Source organism: Rhinolophus sinicus, chromosome 5 (genome assembly GCF_057876585.1).
Source record: "Rhinolophus sinicus isolate RSI-liver-muscle chromosome 5, RSI-T2T, whole genome shotgun sequence".
Classification (NCBI taxonomy): Eukaryota; Metazoa; Chordata; class Mammalia; order Chiroptera; family Rhinolophidae; genus Rhinolophus; species Rhinolophus sinicus.
The window spans coordinates 14,375,947-14,403,264 of record NC_142505.1 but is presented as its reverse complement, the minus strand read 5'-3'; the positions used below and the strand labels follow the sequence as shown (position 1 = coordinate 14,403,264).

The 27,318-nt window shown below is 46.2% G+C and overlaps 1 protein-coding gene across 1 annotated transcript in view; it reads left to right on the top strand.

Annotated features, from left to right (window-relative positions):
* Positions 1-27,318, top strand: part of ITGA9 (integrin subunit alpha 9) — a 303,581-nt gene that overhangs the window by 18,828 nt on the left and 257,435 nt on the right. The window contains exons 3-5 of the mRNA XM_019727631.3: positions 4-110; positions 10,007-10,130; positions 22,898-22,965. Coding sequence (XP_019583190.3) covers positions 4-110; positions 10,007-10,130; positions 22,898-22,965 — 299 coding nt within the window. The remainder of the gene's footprint in view (positions 1-3; positions 111-10,006; positions 10,131-22,897; positions 22,966-27,318) is intronic.

Genomic DNA, 27,318 nt, shown 5'->3' with positions numbered 1-27,318 from the left:
CAGGGAAGAATCGGGGCATGTCCTGTGGGAAGACCTGCCGGGAAGACCGGGATGATGAGTGGATGGGGGTGAGCCTGGCCCGGCAGCCCAAGGCCGATGGCCGTGTGCTGGTAAGGCCACCTGGGGGTGCGTGGGGACGGGGTGGCACTCAGAATGAATGACTTTGACCTCTTAGGAAAGCTGCTTGGCATGGTGACAGGGCACGGCTTTGAGTGAGGTTGCCTGTTCTGGACTACTATGTGGACAAGTGACAGATGTTTTCATTTTCTTTATCTGTCAGATGTTAATCATCTTGGTCCCAGGGGTGCTGAGATGTGGCTAATGAAATATGACAAACTGCGTAATAAAAGCGCTTTGTGAATCTTGTTCATTACATAAATATTTGTGTGTGTGTGTCTAAAGTTGAGGTCTAATGTACACAAAATGCACAGATCTTAAGATTACAGCTTGGGCTTTGACACTTGTACACACCTGTGTGTAACACGCCCACCCCATCAAGATACAAACTATTTCTGTCATTCTAAAAAGTTCTCTTCTGTCCCTTTCTAGTCAACTCCTTCCATCCCGAGGCAACCACTGTGATGAATTGCAGTACCATGGGTTACTTTTGCTTTCTCTAGAACTTCATAAAAATGGAATTCCACAGTGTGTGCTCTTTTGGGTAAGGGTCCTTTTACCCAAAAGAATACTTTTGAGATTAATCCATGTTGTGTGTATCAGTAGTTCATTCCTCTTCATTCCTACATGATACTGTATTTTATGAAATACATATCATTTTTAAACAGTCATTTATTTGGCTCCCCAAATGTATATGATGAATTCTGATCCATTAGGTTTTTTGAGGGAGATGCACAGAAAAAATGAATCATTGTCCTTGAGATTCGTGTTTTCCTAGAGCTGTGCGCCCAGTAAGGTAGCCACCAGCCATATGCAGTTATTAAAGTTTACACTGATGTAAGTTAAAAATTCAGTTCTTCCGGTAAACTGGCCACATGTTGAGTGACCAGGAGCCACAGGTGGCTGCTGGCTACTGTAGTGAAGAGCATCGAGAGAGACCATTTCCACTATTGCAGAAAGCTTTATTGGACCCGACAAAAAGGAATTTATAACTGCTTCATAGGTTTTGTCCATTTTTTGTTTTCATTCTATTTTACCCTTTTCTATTGAGGTATGACATTCATGTACTTAATACGCACAACTTCAAGTGAATTTTTTCATAGCTGTACACACATGCATCCCCATTGCTACCATGGCAGAATGTGCCCTCGTGCCACTCCCCACTGAGGTAACCAGTCTCCTGATTTTGTAGGCCTTTTCTTGCCATGCATGGGCTTTTTTTTGGAAGCTGTATGAGTTTTTTTGTTATAAAAGCATAAGATCAAGAAGGCAAAATAATACTAGTTGCCAGTTATTGAGGGCTCCCATTGGGCCACATGCTATAAAGCAGAGAGTATACATATATTCTATCCCAGGGGAGACAGGTTTTCCTGCAGGATCGAGGCAAAATGTTTCCGTCCCGTCTCTGAGGAGCCTGCTTTTGTGTTAAATTTCTCCACAGCAGAGGCTGCTCATCTGAATCCCGCCTGCCTTCTCAGCACAAATGAAGCAGCTCCCCCTTGTCAGCCCCCTGTGGGGAGGAAGGGAGCAGCTGGATGCTGTCACCAGTGTTGTGGGGTCTCCCTACTGGAAACCATTGTAGGTCGTGTTGAGAGTCCCCGACCCCGCTATTTGTCTTGGTTTCTAGTCCTTTAATCACTGTCGTGGGCTGCCCTGGACCCTCTCCAAGCCTCTGCATTCCTCTAGATGTATTGGCCTGACCCTGACTGGACAACTCGGGCCCAGGAGGACCAGAAAGGTTGTCTGCCCTCCTATGGAAAGGAGGAAACCAGCTGATCCATCCCAAATCAGGGTGACCTGAGGTTGAGATTCAGAACAGAGGAGGCAGTGGCCTGATGACAGCATAACACATGACACTCTGGAGAGCTTGGAGCCTACAGCCAGAGGTTGCTCCTGTGAAAATAATTCCTCTCCCCATGGAAGGATAACCTCTATGGGGCTGAGAGTCTGTTTCCCGAGGGTTCTGCATCACTGCAAATTAGTATCAGGAAGGGGCCATCTCTGGGGACATGAATGGCAGTGAGGGTCACGGGGACGATTTAGCAAAGGAGGCCACAAAGGCGGAGCTGGGGCATTTGTGGTAATGGTGCTATGATAATCCTGTGCTAATTCATTACATGCGGAGCTGTTTTTCTCATTTTTAAAAAATAGTTACTGCACCCTGCATTTAATAAGCCACCGTATGTGGGTGCTGGAGAAGGAGAGGGGCATCCAACAGCACCCATTTCCCTCATGACTTTTTGAAAAATTGTCAGAAATGCAACATAAAATTTGCCATTGTATCCATTTTTAAGTGTACAGTACAGTAGCACCACCTGTATGCGCATTATTGTGTGACAGATCTCTAGAGCTTTTTAATCTTGCAAAACAAACTCGATAACCCATTTAATAACTCCCTGTGTCCCCCTCCACCAGCCACTTGTGACTATCAATCTTTTTTCTTTGTAAGAGTGACTATTTTAGATAATACTACATGATTTCATTTCTATGCGTTGTCTTCTTGTGACTGGCTCATTTCACTTAGCATAATGTCCTCAAGGTTCATCCATATTATAGCACATGACAGGATTTCCTTGTCTTAGGGCTGAATAATATTTCATTGTATATATACAGAGGGTGCCAAAAAATGTATACACATTTTAAGAAAGGAAAACTGTATTAAAATTGTAATACTCAGTATATTCCAACAACAAGAGGTGAATACAGGTCACATTTGACTTCTGCAATTACAAGAGGTGCTCAAAGTGGTTACCATCAGCGTCCAGATACTTTTGATTATGGTGAACTACTGCTTGAGCAATGTTAACCAAGTGTCCACTTGTATACAATTTTTTGGCACCCCCGGTATATGACATTTTCTTTATCCATTCATCTGTTGATGGATATTTGGGTTGCTTCCACTTCTTAGCTATTGTGCATACTGCCGATGTGAACATGGGTATGCAAATATCTCTTCAATGTCCTGTTTTCAATTCTTTTGTATATATATTCAGAAGTGGGATTCCAAAACCTTATGGTAATTCTTATTTTTAATTTTTTTGAGGAACCACCATGCTATTTCCGACAGTGGCTGTGTCATTTTACATTCCCAGCAGCGGTGCACAAAAGAGGCATTCCAATTTCTCCACATCATCACCAACACTTATTTTCTGTTTTTTTGTTTTTTTAAATACCCTGTTTTGCCGAAAATAAGACCTAGCCCGACAATCAGCTCTAATGCGTCTTTTGGAGCAAAAATTAATATAAGATAACATAATACTGGGTCTTATATTATTTTTTGCTCCAAAAGACGCATTAGAGCTGATTGTCCAGCTAGGTCTTATTTTTGGGGAGACACTGTAGTAGCCATCCTAATGGGTATGAGGTGATATTTCTTGGTGGCTTTGATCTTCATTTCCCTAATAGTTTGTGATGTTGAGCATCTTTTCATGTGCTTTTTGGTCATTTGTACAAGGTGTGATCAAACAATATGGTGAATGTTTAAATAAAAAGAATTTCTTATAGTAAAAGGCACATTGCCATTAATCCCCCTCAAAATAATACCCCTCACAAACATACTGATCCCATCGTTCTTGCCACTTTCTGAAGCAGTTCTGGAAGTCCTCTTTCATGAGTGTCTTTAGTTGCGCTGTCGTGGCTGCCTCGATGTCCTGAATCGATTCAAAATGTTTACCTTTCATGGTCATTTTGACTTTGGGGAAGAGCCAGAAGTCCACGGTGCCACATCCATTGAATAAGGTGGATGAGGACATACCGTAATGGTTTTATTTGACAGAAATTGCCGTATACCAGAAGCAATGTGTGACATGGATCCTTTCTGTTGTGGTCAGCCAATATGGTGAATGCTGCTGCTGAGTGCCATCCAACGGAAAGGCAGGGATCTTCAATATGGGAAATGGTGTTTGGAACCTTAGTAACAGCGTGTGACAAGTTTCAACTTGTTCGGTGCAATCAGTTGAGTGTGAGCTATGGTTGAGAGAAGGTATGTTTTAAAGTGTGCCGTAAATCATCCTCCATCATGGCAATGCTCCGTGTCACACATCACTTCTGGTATATGGCAATTTCTGTCAAATAAAAACATCATGGTGTGTCCTCATCCACCTTATTCACCAAACCTGGCACCATGCGACTTCTGGCTCTTTCCCAAAGTCAAAATGATTCAGAATATCGAGGCAGCCACGACAGCACAACTAAAGACACTCACGAAAGAGGACTTCCAGAACTACTTCATAAAGCGGCAAGAACGATGGGATAAGTATATTTGAAGCAAGGGGGAGTATTTTGAGAGGGATTAATGGCAGTGTGTCTTTTACTGGAATAATTTTTTAAATTTAAACATGCATCATAGTTTTTGATCATACCTCACATGACTTCTTTGGAGAAATGTCTGTTCAGGTCATGTGCTCAGTTTTACATTGGATTATTTTTTGTTGTTGAGTAGTCCTTGTACATTTTTGTGCATATACTGTCTTGTAAGATAAGACTTGTCCTAAGTCCCCTCTGTTCCCACCCTGCTCTGTCCTCTCTGGTGTTGACTCCATGAAGCCTGCCATTGGTGACAATTCTGTCTGAAACAAGTTTAGCACCTTTCGTGTCATTAGGAACTCAGCATTGTATGGTTACTTTATATGTGTAATTTATTTTGCGTGTATGTGTCCTTTTATATGGAAGCCACGAGGGGACAGAGACCAAATCTTCTATCCTTTTTATTCTCAGTGCTTGGAGAAGATTACTCTCAGGAGTGCTGTCTGAAAGTATGTTTGGATAATACAGGGGCAGAGTGTCAATGTTAAAACTCTTAGAAACCAAATCCATTGCCATCTCTTCTTGGTGGCTGATTCTAAGTGGTTGACAAAAGCATGAAGCAAAATGCTGTGAAATGCCTCTCAGAAGTAGTAGTTGACAACGTACCAGGAGTGGTGACCTAGTCACATTTACATTTTTAAAGGCCTCATGTCCACTTGCTTTTTAATGTCTCAAATCTACCTGTCAGAGCTTTCTTGGAGGCAACTATCTTAAAATAAAATACAGGAAGAGAATGTTTTATTCAAACACATATCGAGAGCTCAGAAGGTACCTGGAGGTGTGGGCATGAGACCTGTATCCCCAAGGAGCATAATATTGGATTCTAAGGTTGGGTTTGAAAAGGAAGAGGTAAGGTAGCGTTTTGAAAATGGTATCTGGTGCTGATTTCAAAGTAAAGAACAAAGGAAGAATTTGAAAGCTGTGACAGAGAGTCAAGTGTCCCAATGAAAAATGGCGTTTTCTGGCCCATGGACCTAGCAATCAGCTCTGGCAAGACCCAGGTCATTGGGCTGGGCTGGCAGGCTGACCTTGGCTTGTGTCTGCCAGTCTCGGCTCACAGGTGTCGTGGTACCTTCCAGTTTTTCCCCAGGGAACAAATGATACCAGGTGTGAACACAGCGTGGGGATTAGAGAGCGATAAGCCCCTTCCATTTCTACACTCTCACCCCATACTCCCAGTGTGCAGACGGCAGTTTAAGAAATAAGGGGGGAAAAAAATCACTTTTTGCCATAATTACCCAACAAACCTAGTGTAGGCACTAACTCTTCTCTTAGACCTGGGAGGACGACTCAAAATGTCCAAGTCTGGTTTCTGCTTTTCATTTGTCTCCAAGGCTCAGACAACAAGTAATATGAGTGTCTCGATAATCTCTGGGTGGAAGTAGAGCTCTCCGGCTCTATCTCTGCTGTTTCCTTTGCAAACATCAGAGCAGTCACTATCTATTTGCCATGTCTCAGCTGTCCCTGTTTTTCAAAACCACAGGGTACATTTTTACATTGACTTTGGTTGCTCTGTTTCCTGATTTTTTTTAAGTGAGCTTTTTATTGAGCTATAATGCGCATGCAGGAAAGTACACAAATAATCTGTGTACACCTTCTCTGGGAGAACATTCCCAGAAGGACTTCTCTAGCATCCCAGAAGCTTTCCCTGTGGCTCCGAGGCCACTTCTCTTGGCTGGAGGAAGGGACATCTTTCTGTGGCATCACAGCCCTGTTCCCTCTGCCCACTGTTCTCAGTGGCCCAGGGGTGGACCCGAGGGCCAGGTTAGAGCTCTGGCCATCTGCAAATGCACGTGTAAGAGGGTGGGGGTGGGGACTTACGTGCCTTTGTGGCTGAAACACCCGGAAAAGCCCACTCCCTCTCACCCCTCCCAGGACGTGCTGTTTCTATACAACAAAAAGACCTCTGACAAAAATTGCTCATTTTCTCCTTTTGGGAGGAAAAACAATCCTTATAACTTGAAATATGTCTGATTCCAAGATTTGGGGTGGTGCTAGCCCCTCCTACCCTTTGTTATAATTATTTGGAATATGAGTTTGATCGAGTCTTGCTGTTTCCAGAGAATGCTCTCTTTTTCCTGTTCTTCCTTCTCTGCCCCATTTCTCCCTCATAGCAGAGCTCATTTGGAGAGATTGATGGAGTTATTAATGATTTGGAGACAGTCCCTGGGAGTTTTTTTTAATGTAGGGGTCAGACTGACATGTGTGTATATATAACGATAATCAGGGCTAAATAGTCTTTTTATAATTTATATTCAGAGGCATTTGTCCTTGTTTTCCTAGATGCATGCTGCCTTCGACACTTTGATCTCTGACCTCACAGAATGCCCTAATTTTAGTTTTGTTTACTGTGAAATGCAATATTTGGATCTTCTAGGAATTTTTTAAGCTTGCTCCTTAGCTTATGGCACTTAGAAAAAAAAAAACAAAGCAAATGAGGAGACAATAAATTAGTTAGTAAACGCAGAAAATCCTCCCTTACGAGAGTCAGTGTGCCTCACGATAAACATCCACCTCTTTTTATGGTTCCTCCAACCCAGAAATCCAGTAAAATATGGTGAGCCCTAGAAACCAAGGGCTTTGCTGAATCCAGAAACTAAAATATAACTGATTTACTAGCTAATTAGATGATAATCAGTGACGCATGTTTGCAAGCCATCAGAATCAAGTTGGAACTAAAAATTAAAAACACACACAATTACTTAGCTGAATAGGATGATTATCTGCTTAGTGACACATTTTAGAGCTCCTTGCCCCATACCATTTCAGTCTATTGAGAAATGTGCTATGAGCACAAAACTGTACCGAGTGGGGAGGAATGAGGGTGGTTTGCAGTATAAGGACGAACAAGAGATTTTTTTACAGTTTCATGTCATCGGGCGAGAGGCAGTGTGTGGGCAGCTCAGGTTTCCAGTCATTCTGAGTGTGTCCTCGTGGCTCTTGGCAGAAAGTGGCCTTCTGAAGGGCCCTACTGCTAGTGGTCTGGAGGGATGAAGAGCAGAGAGGCTGGCAACAGTGGTTTTTCATAGAATGACCTGAAGGGTGACCAGGCTCCAGAGAACCCCCTCCAACCCTTCCTCCCCCTTCAGCGGCCTGGGCATTCCATTCGACCCCAGAGCAGTTATTTCAGGTCTTGGGTCCTGTGAGGAAGTCTGTAAGGATAATAGCTACCAGACCTGCCTCAGGGATGGGTTTTGATGGCTTATCAGGCAGGAATTGGGACTCTCAAGATGGAAAATGTTTTCTAGTAAGACCAGGAGGACTCTGAAGTGGTGCGTTCCCGTCCTGTTTGCAGTACTTACTAGCTCGGTGACTTGGGCAAAGCACTCTGTGACACTCAGGGTGCCCATATAGAAAATGGGAATTCTGAAGACAACTCTGCCCACCTTCCAGGGTTGCAAAAGTCAGGCGTGGATCACGTAAATGCTGAATGTCATGGCCTGTAGTGCATTTTAAAGAAACAAACCAAGACGTTAAAAACTCCGATTATTTAAAAATTCAGTCCGTTGGCCAGAGCGAAGTGATCTGTTCGTAGAAGTGGGCCGTGAACTCCCACGAGAAATGGCCGGGGCTGGGCAGAGTGCATCGTCCTCTGAGTAAGCAGGTCAGCTCCTCATCAGCCTTGTGGGTGTTCAGAGGTACAGAGACACGCACGTATCACTGGAGTGGGCAGTTGTGTCCAAGCGTGAGGCTGGGTGTGTCCTGTGGTGGGTGGGGAAGGATGCTTCTGGTCCAGTGTCTGTGTGTGAGAACAACCCTCCCTGAGGATCTCCTTGCAGGTTTGACCTCAGTGCTGAGGGGCTGCTCTTGAGAGCTGACCAAGGGTCTGTCTGTCCCTGAGGACCTCATCTCCTCACACATGCCAAGCTCTTGCCCACCTCAGGGACCCCTTCCTTGAACCTTCTCTCATATCCCCTGTCAGCTGCTCCTTCACTCTCTTCAGTTCTCTCCTGAGAGGTCACCTCCTCAGGGAGGCCTTCCCTGACCAGCCTGTCAAAACCAACCACTTTCTGGCATGAGGGAACTTCCTGCTGGGATGTTCTGTATCTTGCTAAGGGTTTGGTTACGTGAACATATGCCTTTGTCAAATCTCATTGAATGGTACACTTGAGATCTGTGCATTTTGCTGTAAGTTTACTTCAAAAAAAGAACCATCAGCAAGCATTTACTTCTAGTTAATGATATGCATGCTGAAGTGTTTCTGTAGGTAAAAAAAAAATAAAAATCAAATATTAGCAATTTCATATGGTTCAACCTACCACTTTACACGGAACCAGCTCTACACAGGAGTTCCCCAAAGTGTGTTCCACACACTGGCGGCCTCAGGGTCACCTGAAAGGTTGTTAGAAGTGCACATTCTCGGGGCCCACGCCAGGCCGCCTGCGCAAGCATCTCGAAGGTGGGGCCCACAGTCTGTTTTAAGAAGGCTTCCAGATGACCCTGATGGGTTTCAAGTTTGGAGGCCGACTGCTGATCCAGTGGGTGTTGGGGTGGGCAGGGGAGTAGACTTTTGGGTCCTTGGCTTTTTCTCAGTGTGTTCCCTCATGAGGACTCGAGTCTGCCTCCCCATCAGACAGACCCAAGAGAAGAGCCGTGACTATTCACTGCTGTCTCCTCAGTGCCTAGCACAGAGCCTGGCATGCAGTAGGTGCTCAGGAAATACGTAACGAGGGACTAAATGCACAGTTGCACAGGTGGGGTATGCACAGCAGACCCATCCTGGCCTGAGGGCCCCAAGGTGGGTGTTGGGCGGTTGTCTTAGCCTTCACCTGGCTCGCTTTCTCTCCCTTTCCTGCTCTCCCCACATCTAGCAGAGCCCATCAGCTCTACCTCCAGCGTGCATCCCAAAGCTATCTTCTCTCGTCTCCTGGTTCAGGCCAGCATCATCTCTCACCTGGATGTTCACCTCCACTCATTCCCACCTGTAGTCTCCACACAGCCCCTGAGTTATTTTTCCAAACTTTAAATCAGAGCACACCACTCACCTGTGTAAGACTGCATCGGTTGCCGTTACCCATCTGCTAAAATAATAGCTGTCCCCATGGTCTAGAGGAGGCACCCCCGCCCCCGTCCTATCCATGGCCTGGCTGCTGTCCTCTGGCCTCATCTACCTCCACCGTAGTCACTCCAGACCAGCCCCACTGGCCTCCGTATTTCTCTCGAACCTGTAAGCCTTTCTCACGTGCTTCCTTTGCACCTGACATTCCGTCCTTCTGGAATACACTTCCCTATATGCTCAATGGTCAGCTCTTTCTCATGCTTTAGGCCTTTCTACTCGCAGGCTCTACCCCATAATCATGTGTCTTTCCTTCCCAGTGCTCAGCACCAGCTACAATCCTTGTTCAGATGTTTGTTATCCGTCTCCTCTCAGGGCTTGTTCTTGTTCCGTTTGCTGATGCCCATCATGCACTTTGCTGATGCCTAGAATAGTGCCTGGTTCAAAGGGGTGGCTGGTTGGGAGAGAAGAGGGCTTCTGGCCCCTCTGCTCCTCTCTCCTCCCACAGAACCACCTGGCACTGTTGGGGTCTGCTTGGCGACCTCCTGGGGCTGACTTTCCTGCTCTGAACTCCTCTCTGTCCTCCAGGCCTGCGCCCACCGCTGGAAGAACATCTACTACGAAACAGACCATATCCTGCCCCACGGCTTCTGTTACATCATCCCGTCCAACCTCCAAGCCAAAGGCAGGACGCTGATCCCTTGCTATGAAGGTCGGTGCTGTTGATTCTCCCTCCCCTCTACCCGTTGTGCTGTCAACCACTCCCGGCCTATCTCCATTTCCCGCAGCTTTCCAAACGCTTAGAGGAGGGCAGCCTGGTCCCCAGATGGCATCTTGGTGCCTGAGGCCCTGCCCAGGTAATGAGGAGAGTGAGAAGGGGGCAGCAGTTCCGGGACCCGCCCAGCCTTGCCCATGTCTGCCACAGAGCCCATGGTACTTACCAAGCTTTATGAAGTCTCAGAGACCAAAAGTCACCAAACCTCAGTTAAGCGGTCAGACAGAACTCTTGGTTTACTGGCACAGCTAGATGCTGTGCAACCTTGGGAAACTTACTTTCTCTCTCTGGGCCTCAGTGTCCTTGCCTGAAAATTCAGAGGGTGGCTCCAATGGTCTCTAGGCCTGTGTAGCTCCCAGATGGACGTAAGGCTCCCGAGACAGCTCCTGGCCACACCTGTGGATAGACGTCCTGAGGCAGGGGCCAGACAAGGCCTAGGATGCAGTTTGCATAACATCTAAAGTCTGACTTTCCTTCTTGTCTGGTCCATGCACCTGTCAGACGCTGGAGGATTGGGTGCACTCTCAGCATAGTTTTAAGAGCTCCTCACCGAGGGGCATTCGGAGTCTTGGGAGGAAAATGTATTTCCTCAGGCTCCCTGCTTAAAATCTTCAAACGCTGGGACTGGGGACCATTGAACTCATCCTTATTTAGGTCAGTCGAATCTAGCTTTAAGGATTCAGAAAAAGCTGTCATTTTCTTCACTTTTGTAGCTTGTACATTCAGGATTTCTTAGCCTAATTCCAAGAGAGCTAGAACCTGTTTCCTCTTTAAGTGCTGCCTGTTTATATTTTAATTTTCTCCCTAATTTATTTGTTTGGACAGACTTCTCCACTGGCCTATGCCCACATTGCCTTTGGGCCTCCCTGGGTTTTCCCAGGTGTCAAATATTGTGGCTGCCAAAGAGGGTTCTGAGAAATGCTATTTGGACACATGCATTTTTTCGGCCTTGTGGAGGACCTGGCAGGCCCTGAAGGGGACTCAGGTGGCCCTAGCAGGATGTTTTGTGAAATGGCCCTGCAGAAGAGCTGGCAGGGTCCCTGTAGGAGGCACAAACCCTTTCCTTCCTGGAAGATGAACATTTGATCCCCTCTGGCTGGGCCATGTGGGGAAATTAAACTCTGGCCCTGTTTACATTGCCCCAGACGGAAGAAAAACTTTATCTGAAAAATAGATGATAATATACATGTAATTGGTCAAGAGGGAGGGATAGGTAGTATAAATACAGAAATATTGGGTCAAGACCGTGTTCTGACTGGTCAGCATATTCGTCCCTTTCTTCCCATGGAAATGGTAAGGGCTGAGGGGTGTGGGTGGGGCCCCCGTAGGTGGACTTCTGAGTTGCCATTTTCCTGTTACGCTGTGAGGAAGCAGAGGCTCAGAGTTTACATCAATTGCCAAAGGTCACCCATACAGTAAATGGTAGAGCTGCGTTTTGAATTTTGCATGTCTGCCCTCAGCAAACCATTTGGTGCCCTGGTGGGTAGTGGTGGTTTCTGTTTGGGTTTTGGACTTTCCCATTTCAAAGAGAATTCAGTAAGAACCTGTCAGAAGAGGGCGACTGTTAGAACTATCCCAAAGGTCTAGTCACGAGGTGAAGGCAATGTCTGCCTGCCTTCCTGTCTTCTTAGATGATGGTTCTGGCGTGATGCCAGGCAGGAGTGTGGAAGCCTGCGTGAGCCAGGAGAGCAGCCGCAGGGCCCGTGACAGTTGGGTTCAGGTCTACTCCATCTGTCCCTCATCCAGAGTAGTCTGTGAGCTCTGAGCCTGGGCCTCAGTGGCACCGTGGCTCCCCCCACCCCTCTGGGTTCTTCAGAACGTGCCCCTGGCAGCTCACTGGTCCCAGAAGAGAGATGTGTGGACAGACCTGAACCAAACCTGCAGCCAGAAACCAACTAGAATCAGCTGATCTGTAAATGTCTGAGTGAGAAATGCACGCTTGTTATTGTTTGCCATGGAGATTTCGCGGTCCTTACACAGCAAAAGAGGAACCGAAATTCCTCTTAACAGTGGCTGTGGGATTGACTCACGCTTCCAGGATGGCCTCTCATTGTTCCTTGACTTAATGATGGCCAAATGGAGCCCGCAAAGCCATTAGCAAAATGGTCGTGCCCCCGCCCAGTCCTTCCCCGCGGTCACACAGGCACACTTTTGTACCCTCACTCATTCATTGACCCAGGGAGGAGTAAGGGGTGGGGCCGGGGTGCGCAGTGTTGGTGTATAAGAGCAGCCGCTTAGAACAATGGACTGAACAGGACATTTCTATGGTTCTTGGTCATGTAAGAGATGAGGGATGGCAGACGCTCAGATTTCTCTAGAAGACTGGACTGGCAGGGTGGGGCATGCAGGCCACAGTTCTCTTGCCTCTGCTCTGTTGGCTTTGGGCATCTTCACCTCTCTGTGTTGTGGGCTAAACTAAACCTACTTTGGCTCTGAAGGCAACCATAATTTCTAGTTAATGTGGAAAAACTTGGTGACGCAAGCTCTGTATTCATTGGGTGGGGGAATCACATTTTGGTCAACTATTTTAGAAGTTGACATGACCTTTCAGCTATCACTTGGCCAGCCTGTCTTTGTTTAGGTCTGGAGGTGTGGCGTGGCTTTCTCAAGGCCAAGTTTTTCTTTCCATTCTGTTACCCATATGCCACATCATGGAGAGCAGCATGGCAGCTAAGAGCACAGACTTTGGACCCAGACTGCCAGAGTTCAAGTGCTGACTCTGCCGCTTGTTAACGGCGTGACCTCAGATGAGGTATTGACCTCTCTCTGCCTCACCTACCTCAAGGGGCTGTGGAAAGTATTGAGTTAATATGGGTAAGTTCTTAGAACAGTGCCTGGCCTGTATATGCTGATGAATACTACATGCTAACACACCATATTATGTGCTAATGTACTATATGCCAAGCAAGTGTTTGTTAATCACCATGGGGAGACTAATTCGTCTACCAGAAAGATTCCACTTATTAAGTGCCTGTTAGACACTGTGGGAAGTGCCTAATAGATAAAACCCAAGTGACACAGTCCCAGCTATCAAAAAGTTCCCCCTCCACAGGGGAAAACAGAGAGGGAACACAATGTTTGAAAATCCCTGCCAGTGTATACTGCCGGGTACCTCTCCCCCAGGACCCAAAGTGGCATTAAGGCAGGATTATTTCATTTTACAACTGGAAAAACTGAGACTTGCATAGAGTCTGAATGCCTCTTGGGGCCCATAGAAGAGAGGGATGGTGGGAATCCACTGTTGGTCCTGGCAATGGGTGCAGGGCCCCAGAGGAAGGGGTATGCTTCCTGTGGAATAGCAGAGAGACCATGGAGGGGCAGTGGAATGCTTGCCTGAGGCCCGCTTTTCCATGCTTTTGCCTCCGGGCTGCAGGCCTGTGGCTGGACCCTCAGTGGGAATGGGAATGGATGCTGCAATGGCTCATTGCATTGACTTCTGAGGGTTATTATGAGGGTATCATGAGAAAACTCAGGTGAAAGTAGTCAGAAAGACCACACATTGTTCTGTAATTGTGGCCTGATTGTAGGTCCCCGGGAGGGTCAGCTGTCATCTCTTCAGAATGTGGGAAGGTTGGTTTAATTGAGGAAAGCCTCTAAGTGTGTGGGCACCTGTCCAAAATGCCTCAAACTTTTGAATTCTTAAAAAATTGGTCTTTGGTTTGGCACAAGGACCTTTTTCTCATGACTTTTCAGGTGCTTCCTGCTTCTGGTTGGGTGGGAAATGCTATCAATATCCTGTTTGGAACCGGGAAATGGAGAAGGAATGGGAAACAAAAATGAATTTAGGACACAAAGTAAAATAAACCAGTGGAGCATATACCCTTAAGTCAAACCATTTCGTTTACGTCTGATAAGAGGACAGTATCATTACTACCATATGTTGTTTGGTTTTATCAGAACGTGTGGGAAAACGAGAGGTGCCGTGGGATGACATATGGGGAAAACTTTGTAAATTAAAGAGCAAGAACTATAAAACATTCGTTACTATCAGCCAAGTCATGATATTTTAGGACTCCCAAAAGTTGTCAGTGCATTGATAAAACCAGGCACAGACATTTCTTTCATCCTTTGCCCTTGAGCCCGTTGAGACAAGAAGCCAGAGTTTGGCCAGAGTGAGGCTGTAAACAAGTCATCTTTTCATGGTGACAGAAAAACCTCACTAATATGGAATAATTTGGGAGCAGCTCAGCTAAATTAACAAAAAGTGTTCCAGATAAAACACTGACAAAGAAATGCAACGAGGGTGCCATTGTATATTAGACCTAATTTCCGATCTGGCTTTAGCTCTCATTTATTCCTATGATCTAACCCATAGCCCCTGTGTTCTGACTGGGCGACTTCGGAGGAACCCCTTGAGCCTCAATGCCCTCATTTGTAAAATGTGCTTAACACACAGTTCCTAGCTCAGAGTGAATACTCAATAAATACGAATTTTCTGATTAACTTTAAAGGACCATAATAGTATTCTTAAATGTTCTCAGAAGGTATCTAGCAGATCTAGCTTTAATGGATAGATAATGTAGGGTAGAAAGCTGGGGGTTAATAAAATGATGTTAAGACGTGTTGAAAAGATCATTTCTTAAATACTTTGAAGATCATGTTTGCACAAGTGATTTGCTTGTTAAGCCCTCCTCTCCTCTTTTGTAGATCAGCTAAAGTTTAACTCATGCCAATGTTCTCAAGTTTGGAATTGTTGGGTTCTGAATTTATCAAATTTTACTGTGCTTTAAAATGGTTCCATTGCTTCCAAAGATTTCTGTACCACTTTCTTTATTACCAGGGGGTGGCTGGCCTTTTATTCCTAAAAGCTTTTACATCTCCAAAGACAGTGATCATTTCTAGAGAAGGAAATAGATCACCCATTCAAATGTGAAGACTTATAGCCCCCCCGCCCCCCACTGTTGGAGGCTGTGACTCCACAGGGGATAAAAATCAATCAAGAGCCATTTATAAATGAAAAGCAATTGAGGTTTTGTTTTGTTGTGTTTTGTTTTGGAGAGAACCATAAAAGGCTAAGTCGATCTATTTAAAAATTCAAGAACAAGCTCCATAAATTTTTATTAAATAAAGAACTCTACATTTACATAGGATTTTATGGTTTCCAAAGAGCTTTCATAAACATTATCTCATTTAAGTAAATAGAGCAAATTTTTAAAAAGCAAACACAGTTCTGTACTAGGGCCAGTTAAGGTGGAGAGGGACCTTGTAGGGGAGAGAAGGAGGGTGACTGGAGGGGACAGCAGGGCTAGAGGAGACCAGGTTTCTGGCAGTGGCTCCCTGAACTCAGGGCTCCCCGAGCTCAGGGCTCCCCATCACGCTTTTCCTTTGGTGCCAAGAATTGTTTATCTTGGGCACAAATCTATTCTATACTTCAAACATGTTTCCATATGTTGTGTGGAGCTATTGACTGCTTAAACTCGATTGTCTGTATTTTCCTTACAGATGTCCAAATTTTATGAATCTCCTCTTCTAAAATTTCACATCTGTGTGATGAGTATCTTAGGTTTTGTTCCTCTCAAAGAAACTGACAGATTCAGAGTCACTGACATTAGTTGAGCAGCTACTGGGTGCCAGATGTTATAATGGGTACCTAACGTTGACAATCTTACTGAGTAATCACATCATTTTAGGGTAAGTATTCTTACCCCCACGGTGCAGATGAGAAAACGAAGCCTCAGGGAGGTTGATGAAGGTCACAGGCTTATTAAGCAGAGGAAGGGTTGCTGGCTGTTAAGTTCACAGTAAGCTTCTTCGTACTTGCTATTCTGTTGGGATGTTGGTTTTCTTTGTGATTACCGGGGTGCTCTGGCCCATCACAGAGAAAAATCTATGTTTTAATGTCATTATTTTATGAATACTTATGGCACCACAGGATAGGCTTTTCAAGTCACGTTGCACTTTTGCCATTGTAGACACAAACTATAGACAAGTCCCAGCAGGTGCAGAGGGCAGTTATGGCCCCTTATCTAATAAAATTTTGCTGGGAGGCCGATCTGTTCTATGCTCTGGATCTTTCCTTACTCTAAACGTTTGGTTTTAATATCCGAACAGTGACTTACCTGTCCATGTTTTAGTGATAGTGATTTCATAAGTCTTGAGATTTGGTCACAGAGTAAATTCTACTTGGTTTTGAGCTGGGGTTCTCATTGAAATGTGACTGCCCCATGTTCAGGGCCACTTTCTTTTTGGAGGGACAAAAGATAACAGTGTATAGTGTCTTGGTTAATTTGGGCTGCATAACAAAAATACCATAGATTATACTTAAGTACATAAGTGACTTAACAAACATTTATTTCTCACAGCTCTGGAGGCTGGGAAGTCCAAGATCAAGGTCCCGGGCTGATTTGGTGTCTGGTGAGGGCTCCTTCCTGGTTCACAGATGGCCGTCTTCTCTCTGTGTCCTCACATGGTGGAGAGCAGAGAGAAGCAAGCACTCAGGACGCTTATAAAGGCACAGATCCCATTTATGGGGGCTCTGCCCTTATGACCTCACCTAATCCTAATTACGTCCCAAGGCCCCACCTCCTAATACCATCACACTGGGTTGGGGAGCATGCTTTCCACATATGAATTTTGGTGATACACAAACATTCAGTCCAAAACACACAGTAAGTTGAATGTAGGTATATTTTTATGTGCCTGTAAGTTGGCTACTTTCTGCTTCTGAAGTAGGGAGTTGGCAAAATATGTTATTAGATTCTGGGTGGAAGGAACTCTTTAGGGATTACAAAACATTAATATTTTTTTTTTTTTTTTACTGTTGTAAGAAATACTTAACATAAAACTCACCATTTTAACCAATTTTAAGTGCAATTCTGTGGTATAGCGTACATTCATATTGTGCAGCCACCACGGTCAATCTCCGGAACATAGTCCCCAACTGAAACTCTGTCCCATTCAACACTAACTCCCCATTCCCCTCCCTGCAGCCCCTGGCAACTGCCATTCTACTTTCTGTCTCAATGAATTTGATGACTTTAGACACCTCACATAAGTAGAATCATACAGTATTTGTCCTTTTGTGTCTGGCTTATTTCACTTAACATGATGTCGTCAGGGGTCATCCATGTGGTAGCATGTGTCAGAATTTCCTTCCTTTTTAAGGCTGAATAATATTCCATTGAATGTATACACCACGTTGTGTTTATCCATTCGTCCATCAATGACAAACATTTTTTTTTTTCCCAAAGGATAAGAATGTTATCCCTGGAAGTGTGCTCTGTGACACAGGATGGTGTTGCAGAAGCAGGTTAGAAGAGTCCTGCTGTGGCTTTAAATAAACTCCTTGCTCTCTCTGAGCAAGTGTCTTCATCTGTAAAATGAGTGGATAGGATTAGAATTATAGACATTCTCTAAAGATCATTTTCCCTGTTAAAGCCTCTTTCTCTCACTTAATTGTAAGGTTCTACCTTTATTGCAGAGTGCATTTAATGCTCACCAGAGCTTAACTGTCAATCATCTTGAAAAAATGTTCTCCCTTCCTCTCTAACCTAGCTATTTAGATAATTTTTTTGTTCCCTTCAGGTTGTGGTCCCTGATAACTGAGGGTAGTTTTGTCCTCTCTTCAGTTTTGTATGTTTAAATGTCCTTTTTATTAATAGCTATCTGCCTGAATTTGTTGTTCTCTAAATTCTTTACTTATTGGTTATTTAGTATTCACTCAGAAATTGAGCAAAAAATTAAATAATTTAAGACTGGAAAGCTGTTTTTTTTTTTTTTAATGTGGTATTTTATTTCATGGCTAAGCTAAGGAACTATGGAAAAATAATTTAAAAATTGATGTGTTAAAAAGACTAGCTTTGAAAGATGAAACGTTCTCAAATGAGTAATAGGAAGAGAGATTAGTAGAAAGGGCATATGTTATGCTGTACATAAATTTTGATCTTTCCAGGGGTTGGTTTTAATCCCACCGGCATCTGGGAAGACTGCAGGAAGTGACCCCACCCAATTTCATTCTTGAATGAATTAAAATTCATTAGTTTAAGCTCCAAGCGTAGAGTTGTGGATTGTGAACATTTGGAAACTGGTATTTTTTTCCTCTCGGAATTGCCTTCTGTTTAGACAGGGCTTAATACAACCAGAAGCCAAACCAAGGGAAATGCTACCATTTTTAGGAAGAGGATCCATACAACTTAGTGAATCAAAGCACATGACGTAGGCCCAGTAATTCAGTCAGTCTCGGCAGAAAGACAGAGCTTTCCAACCTGTTCCCAGATCCTCCGAGTGACTTCTAGGTCCTCTCTTTCCACCATGTCTTTTGCTTCCCAGATTCAGTTCCCCCAAATTTAACAGCATTGGGTTTCTTAACAGCATCCGTGAGCTGCCGTCATGCCATGCCTGATTGTCCCTTGCTGCTTCGAGGTGGATAAATGTTTTGTTCTGCAGCCGAGAGGGAAGGAGCTAGCATGTTGCAGCCTTCTCTCTGCCTGGCCATGTCCTGGGGACGTTTGGAGACTGAGTGGACGTGCCCAGGAGCAGCCCACTGCGGGGCCCACAGCCTTTGTACGTGTGCAGGAAAAATTCTTCCTGGAAACACAAGAGACTGAATGTCCCAGCCCTGATCCCGCCACCCTGCACTTCCTGGATTTCTCAGTGGAGGGCGGGTGTGGGATGGGGGGAGGGGTATTTCTTGGGGATGCCGTGCCCAGGGCAGCCCCTTGTCCCCACACCCACTGCCCTTCTCATAGTTCTGTGGGAGACGCTTTCCTCTCAGGCCTAAGCAAGCAAAATCAAGTGTTTCAGGCTACGGGTATGGTAGGTAGGTAGGTCTACGTATTCATATCCTAGGTCTGTACGTGGACATGTGGAAAGTGGATTAGCAAGAAGCCTGAAGTTTCCCTTTTTGCAGCATTTTGTAAAATAAAAAAGGAGGTTAAAATAACAGTGTTGTCTTTCACTCCCAGAAATAACACTTAAAAGAGTAAAATCACCTGAAGTGGGCAGTGGTCCAGGGGCTGGTGTGTCTCCTGGGAAAGCCCCCATGGCCCAGGCTGGGCCCTCATGGTCACCACAGCCCGCTGAGGTGTCAGTTTACCTTGTTCACTTCACAAAATGCTTCCTTAGATCACTTCTCACTCACTGAGGCGTATGGAATATCCAGGAGGCCAGCACACTGTGATTTTTTTTTTTTTTTAACTGAAAGGAGCAGACGGGGCTGGCTCTGGGCACAGAACCTGGGCTTTGGGCGGCCGCATTCGTACAGTGACGCTGCATCTCAAGAAGCGATTGATCAGGAGAAGCTTTGGAGTCTTCTGTGAAGGCTGCTCACATCAGTTCTTTAGAGGGGTTTGGCTTTGAGAGGAGTACTTGACGGAAGGAGAGCTGGACTTGGACATAGGCACGTAACTTCATGGGCCGCTGTCTGCCGGGCTGGGTGGAGCCATCGGTGGCTCAGCGGGTTCCTCTTAGGTTTTTGAGGACAGTCAGTGAAGGCGCATGTCAGGGGGTACCCAGGGGTCGAAGAACTGGACCTGAATGCTCTTCCTGAGTCCCAATAGGAGATGGAATTGCCCCAGGTAGATTCAGCAATCAAGGTTTGGAAAGCCCAGAAAAATCCGTGCTGTGGACCCTGGCCCTGCTGTGCTCACGCTCACCACCATCCTCAGTCCTCTGGGGTTAGTGGTGGCACCAGGTGGAGAACCAGGGCTGCCTGGTACCCAGAACACACCTCCTTTTCAAGCAGGGCTGCTGTTGAGGTCAGAGAGCCTGCTAGGTTGGAAGAGAGAAAGCAGGGCTAGAAGATCACGGGACAAAGGTCCAAAGCGAAGCAGGTTGGATAGTTCAGGTACTTAGTGTCAGTCAGGAGGGATGTGCGTGGGCTTTGGGTCCTTGCATAGAGCAGTGAGTGTGCATACCTTCCCTCAGCACCCTTCACTAGCACAGCCAGGTACCTGGCACAGGGCTGGTGTTGGGACTCTGAGGTGAAGGACTTTGTGTTGAATAGACTGGGGGAAAACACATTTTGTGATGGCGGGGAGGGGTTCGTTTACCTGTACCTGCAAAGTCACCTGGACAGAGAAGCTGAGGAGAGGTCTGGAAGGCTCTGGAAGGCTGGGAATGTGAACCTGTCTAATCCAGGAACACCAGCTGAGCCTTCCTCGAATAGAGTTGCCATAACTGCCTCCACCCCAAAGGGTGTGTGGTGGGATGGGGTAAGGGTGGACGCATTAGGATTGGATCCTATTTCAGCTTCAGGGGTTAATCGCAGAGCCACAGAGGATTCTGGGAGGTTGGAACATGGCCTGTCCTCTAATTGGGAATTATGGTTCTGGGTACTAGTCAGGAGCCCCACATGGTTTGATTCCTTGTTCTGGAGCATCCTGCGAAGGCAGGTATAGACCCTGGGGTTTCAGAAATGTGAAAGCCAGTTGGATGGTACCTGCTTTCTATGTGTCCTTGGTCCTCAGACCTCCAGATCGGTCCCTGCTTGGGAAGACGGGCTGGCCTGTCACAGTGCCTGGGTGCTGGCTGAGGCAGGGGTGCTGGTAGAGGGACTTCACCTTGTTGGCCTTTAGTCTGGGGCCAGCTCCTAAAATGGCTGTGGCCACCTCAGAAACCCTAGGCCCCGCTCCTGGCATAGAGCTCACTAACACAGTTTGGGGATGAGGTGGAGAAAGACACTCAAGTTTTCTTATCTACTGTTTTTGAGTCCCTGTCACAGAGCTCTTGACACATGTTTCTTCTTTAAAACATGAAAGATTCTCATGTAAGTCCCATTCACGTCATAAATTTATGAGGCTAAACTGGTGTGTCCTACCGTGTAGTTTTGTTCAGCTTGTGGGGTCTGAATTTCCTTTCTGTGTTTCATTTGTTTGAGAGTTACAATTGGCCGTTTACCCCTAGAGTCGGTGGAGTGGATGTGCTTTTTCCAGACCTTCCAGATTTAATATTACTGTTCAGGTTGGGACGTTTTGATCCTTCTTGCTGTTGTGCTATGTGATGTAGTGTTTATTATTAATTTTTATTGTTTCATGCCATCATACAGTTCGATGCAGGGTCTATTTATGACTTTGCACAAGTCGCCTCCCAGCCCTGGTGCAAGATTTTGCAGAGAACAAGCAACTTCCGTTTGCCACTGGGTCGCTTTCTGGCAGGCCTGTGAGTTCTCCTTGTAATAACAGGACGAGGCTGGAGGAACTGCTTTAGCCCTCGGTGGAAGAGGAGTAACTCAATTGACATTCCGTTGTAATTTAGCAGTCGGTTAATGGCCACTTACTGGAAAATGTTACCAGGCTCTGTGGTGAGTGTTGTTAGAAACTGAATTACTCTGGATGTTTCCCCAGGGCCCTTTTCCCTCTTCTCTTCTAGTAGACACTCTTAGCGGCAGGAAGTGGCCCTGTGTTGCAATCATGGCTTCATTGTTCTTTTGTGTTATTTATTTTGTTTCAAATTTAAGTATATTGTGTATTTAAGTATAAAAGTTTCAAAATTAAGTGTGCTGCTTTTAATGGTACCAGAGACTTGCCAAGAGCCCAAGGGAGAGATTTGCCAAGAGCCCACAGGGTGACACGAGTGTCCCTGGGTTAATTTGCTGGGTAGCCCCAGCCTGAAGTTGCCCAGGGGGCACCTCTGAGCCAGTGTCCAGTGATGTCAGTTTCACAGGTAATTAATTTGAGTCACCTGAGTTGAATATTTCTCCATCTCCACGTCTTTACCCACATAATTATTTCAGTTGGCAGGTCACGTCCTGGGTTTTGTGTAACCACTCACTTTGCAAACCTTCGTTTGATAGGCCATAGAGGTGAAAGAATGTGAATGTCTGAGTCTGATGAACTTAGGGTAGAACCCTGGCTTTGCCATTTGCTAGCTGTGTGACCTTGGACAGTTCATTGAACCTCTCTGAGCCTCAGGAGTTTTACATGTTAACAAATGGCAATATGGGCTCCCAGGGATGAGGGGTCAATAAAATGGTGAGAGTAGACACAGCTAACACAGTGCCTGGGACACCGTCTTCCTTGCCAACTTAAAAATAAAACAGCAGCAACAGAATGCCCCCTTGTCAGGGTGGGGTGTTGGGAACTGAAGGAACGGAGTGGTGGAGGGAAAGAGCTTATCCATTTGTTTTCTTTTGACCTGGAGAGATCCTCCCCTTTTCCTTGTGCGGAACAAGGAAGACAGGTGTCAGGGTGTAGTGTCACCATACGCCATCAGTGACCGTGTAACCGTGTGCAGGGCAGGGCTGCGGAGCCCCCTTTTCCTGCATCCCTTAGGCTCTCATTTGGTTTCCGGTTGGATGGTAGAAAGCATATTGCCTCCAGCTGGATGAGTGACTTTTGGGAGGCTTGGTTGTCTTCCAGGGGACTCCACGCTGGGAGGGCTACATCCTTCCATTTCTGGGTCATGTTTTCAGCTCCGTCTTCCTACTGGGGTTCTCTGTCCTTTCTGAACTGAATGAAATAATTGTCACCAGCCTCCCATTTAATTACGGCTGCTGCTCCTCTTTGCCCACATGTGTGGAAGAAGTCCTGGGGTGGGGGCGTGGGGGGGCACTTGGCAGCCTCGCTACCTGATGGCACCAGAGCCTGGATTTTTGCAGTCTGGTGGATTCCAGAGACTTTCCTTCCACGCCCAAGTCTGGAGGGTGTCCTGGGGCCCAGCCCGCAGCAGCACACGGGGAAGTGGTCAGTGCACTCTGCCGCCCCACACACGACTGGCACACACTGACAAGGCTGTGGTTTGTTCTCTTTCCTTCCCTCCCCTTCTAGAATATAAGAAGAAGTACGGAGCGGAACACGGCTCCTGCCAGGCTGGGATAGCAGGCTTCTTCACCGAGGTGGGTGTGAGCTATTTGGGCATTTCTGTTCTCTTGGGGGTGTTCATTTCATTGCTGGTTCTGATTTAGGTAGCCCCGATTTTGGTCTTTTGATGTCCTCACACACTTGAGCTGTGAATGAGTAGATTCTGGCCCTCACATCCAGGCAAGGTTATTGAAACTGGTGGGGGCACCTGCTAGCCAGAGATCACTGGTGGGGTGGGGGCTGGCTCATTTGAAGGATACACCTGTTTGGACCATTTCTTTAGGCATCAGCTTGACTCTGAGATGCATGGGAAGAACAGATTAAAGGGGGTGCTAGCGAGACAGCACTCAGTAAGTTTGCGTCTTACTGTTGGCAGACGTGAAGGTATATTAAGCATATGGATATCGCCTCCTGTCAATCCCCTGCTCCAACTATCCGTTTCCCATAGACTTGCGTGCTTCCATGCCTGTGCAGTCATACCATGACCCTTGGCTGGTGGTACATTTTTAGGGACCATTTTCTTAACGTAATTCTTACCCACTCTAACTTTACACTTCATATCAACTCCTCATGTCTCAAACATTTTAATGATTGCCTGCCATGTGCAAAGTCCCATGGTTGGCCCTGGAAGTGGCACCATGAGCCATCAAGAGGCTCAGGCCAAAAAAAAAAAAAAAAAAAAAGTGCTTTATACTTTGAATTCATCTGCAGTCCTGTTGTTTTAACTTTCAAAACATATCCCAGTGTGACAGCTTTAAGTACCACCAGCGTCAGCTCCAATATCACCTGCAGCCTTCCAGAAACCACCATCATCACCAAAGTACACTGGCCCCGCATTGGTCTTCCTTCCTTCTTTCTTTCCTTCCTTCCTTCTTTCTTTCCTTCCTTCCTTCCTTCCTTCCTTCCTTCCTTCCTTCCTTCCTTCCTTCCACATGGTAAAATGCAGATGACATAAAAGTCACCACTTTAACCATCTTGAAGTGGCACTTAGTATATTTACAAAGCTGTGCCACTGTCACCTCTGTCTGGTTTCAAAGCATTTTTATCACCTCGGTCTGTACCCCTCGGCCCCCACTCTATTTCCTGCACATCAGCCTGAGGAATCTTTCAAAATCAAACCCTGTCATTGTGACTCCGTCGCTGGGGCTTCCCATTCCATGGTAGATTAGCATCCAAACTCTGTGTCCTGGCCCAGGGATGTGACTTTGCTGTCAGCTCTCCTTCACTCACTATAGGACAACTGAGCGCTGCAGGAGGGCACGTGACTTTGAGGGGGCAAAAAGCCCCTGACCACCCACTGGCTGCCAAAGCTTTCTGAAGAATTGTCTTTCTGGTCAAGTGCAAAACTGTCCACCTTACCTTCCAAAATTGCTATTTAAATTCAAGGAGAAAATAGACACTTGGCAACTTAGTGTCTAATCCGGAAAGCAACATGCAAAAGGTAGAAAACCCAGACATCTTATTGCCCTTCATTCTCAAACCAATAAATACGAGACCCTTCCCTCTCAAGTCCTCACCCCTGACTCTCAGTAATTCTTATGCTGTGCATTCACTGTCATTTTTATGAGTCTACTCTACACTCCACAGAGTTCCATGCTCAGCCTTGCGAGTGGCACCACCCATCATCCTAGCTATTCAGGCCAACAATGAAAAAGATTCCTCTCTTACTCCTACATCCACGCCATCCGCAAGTCTCATCTCCGGTGCCCTCAAAACCTGTCACAAAGACATCCATTTCTCCCCACGGCCACCCTACAAACCTAAGCCACAGTTACCTTGCTCCTGGCCCACTGCTGAACCTCTTGATTTCCTGCTTCCAGCCTCACCTTCTACAGACTCTTTCCACACAGCAGCCATAACGAACTTTTAGAAACAAGAAAAATATTGGGGTGCTCCTTTGCTCAGCACCTTCCTGTGTCTTCTCATCACACTTATAATAAAATCCAGGCTGCTCCACACGGCCTCCTGGGCCTTCCTACCTCTTCAGTCTCCCCTGTTCCCTGGCCACACCCTACTTACCGCCTCCAGCCAGAGTGACTTTTGGCTGAAACATGCCCGACTCTTACTGGCGTCATTGTCCTGGAAGCCCCGACACGTGGCATCTTGAGCGCAGTGCACGTGTCTTTAGAGGAGATGCGTGGTGGAGGAATTGCTGGGTCAAAGCTCTCCACAATTTGAATTTTGGCACATGTCGGCAAACGGCACTCCAGAAATGTTTACCAGTTGACATTCCTCCCAGTTGTATGTCATTGTCTGTCCCTACATTCTCTCGCTAACACTTAAAATTTCTGTCATTAAAAAAAGATCTCATTTTGTTTTAATGTCCCTTTGCCTTATTATTAGTTCAGTTTAGTATCTTTTTCAAATATTGGCCCTTTGTATTTGTTTTCCTGGAAGTTGCCTGTTTATGTGCTTAGTCCAATTTGCTTTTTATTTTTTTTCAATCGTTGTTTTACTCATCTTTTAGGAACTTGTATTTTCAACACTAATCTCTTATTTCATATGTGTTACAAATTTTTCTCATTGGTCTTTCACTTTGAAGTTTGCTCATGGTGTGTTTACTATACTGGCATTGAATATTCGTACTTGGTCAAATCGATCCTTCTTTTTGTACTGGATTCTAGACCTCTCTCTTACGAATGTCATTCTCATCCTAAGACTATGAATATCCACCTGTATTTTCTCCTAGCACTTTTATAATTAAAAAAAAGATGAATCTCTTTAATCCATGTTGGATTTATTTTTGCAAACATTGTATGGTGGAAACAAACTCCATTGTTTTCCCAGATGTATAGCTGGTTGTTCTGATACTGGGGTGCTAAATACACAGTTTCTGCTGTCCCCATTGGTTTGAAATGCCATGCTGCTATATGCTGCTTCTTCCATCTCAGTAAGCATTGAGATTGTATAACTTCTATGGCTGCCACTCTTCCAGTAAAGTCTAGTAAAGTAAGACTCAACCCATTAGCACCAGGAAGTGATGACATGGTGGATGGCAGTGCTGTAAGAAAAGCTATGTGGGCTGGGTGTGCCCAGGGGTTTGGAAGTGGGAGGGAGGGAGGCCAGGTAGAGGGCTGTGATGTGGTCCAGCTCCAAAGTAACAGGGCCGGCTAGGGAGGCACTTTAGAAACGAAAATGATGAGGAGCATTGGAGAATATGAAGGTAGTATCAGTGGGCTGGGTGGCCAGAGGACTTTGGGGAGAGAAAGGATGGTTTGAGCCAGGGTTTTGGAGAATGGTGGTGCTGGTGGAAAAGGGGCTGCCCAAAGAAGGATCCCTGGGAGAGGTAAACTGATGGGTCTGCTTTGGACAGGTGCTGTGTGAGGTGATGGCACAGGACACTTGTAGATGTTATTCATTCATTCATTCATTCATTCATTCATTCATTCATTTTAAGGAGGGCACAGCTCACAGTGGGGATTGTGGGGATTGAACTGGCAACCTTGGTGTTATTAGCGCCTTGCTCTAACCAACTGAGCTAACTGGCTGCCCCCTTGTAGATATTTTTAGAAGATATTTGGACATAGGGACTGGAACCCAGCCTGAGTTAGAAACTTAGATTTGTCCAATGCTAGTAACTCTGAGGGACTGGGTGTGCTTAGCATGGAGCCCGGGGGAGAATGTCTCCTTTAGATGATGGGAGAACAAGTAGACTCATTGCAGAAATGAGAACTCATCAGAGATGTTGATGAAGAACTAAGGGAGAGAAAGCGTTCCTGGGGAGAGGGTGTCATTGTGGTCTCACCAGCCGGAAAGTCAGGGAAGATGAGGGCATTGGGGCTGGGTGGAAGGAGGGTTTGGGAGGAGGAGTGGGAGGGGCAGGGGTGCAGAGGGAAGCCCCAGGTGGCTGTGCAAGCTCCAGGTGACTGAGGAACCGGAGGACCTGTTAAAACTCCAGGCTCGGGGCTCTAGAGCCTGAGGGAAGCACAGTGCCTCAGCACGTGTTGGCTACGCTGGGAGGAAACAGCAGCGCATGGAGTGGTGGGGGCGGGGGTGGCAGGATTGGGAGGCTCAGCCCTCTGACCCAGCCACACTGTCTCCTGGCCACTCTGGGCTTTGGCCTCTGCTTCAGTTCCCAAGCTTTTGGCCTCCTTAACCAGGAGGTCTTTGAACTCCCTGCCTCCCTCATTTCTGGAACTTCAGCTGTTGGAGGCTGAGCAGGAAATGTGGTCAAAGGGGTCAAGCAGTGCTGCTCTTTTCCTCTGCCCTCCTGCTGACCTCGTCACTTGGGCCTGCCTTTGCTGGGAGCTGGGCTGTCCCTGCACGGGACGGGCAGCTGCCTCCGAAGCTGGACGTGCTTCTGTGGCCTTCCGGACGTGGCCATGTTGCCCTGAAATACTCTGGCCAAAAGTGCCTGCTTGACCTGGAGGTCGGTGACCCTGGGGTTA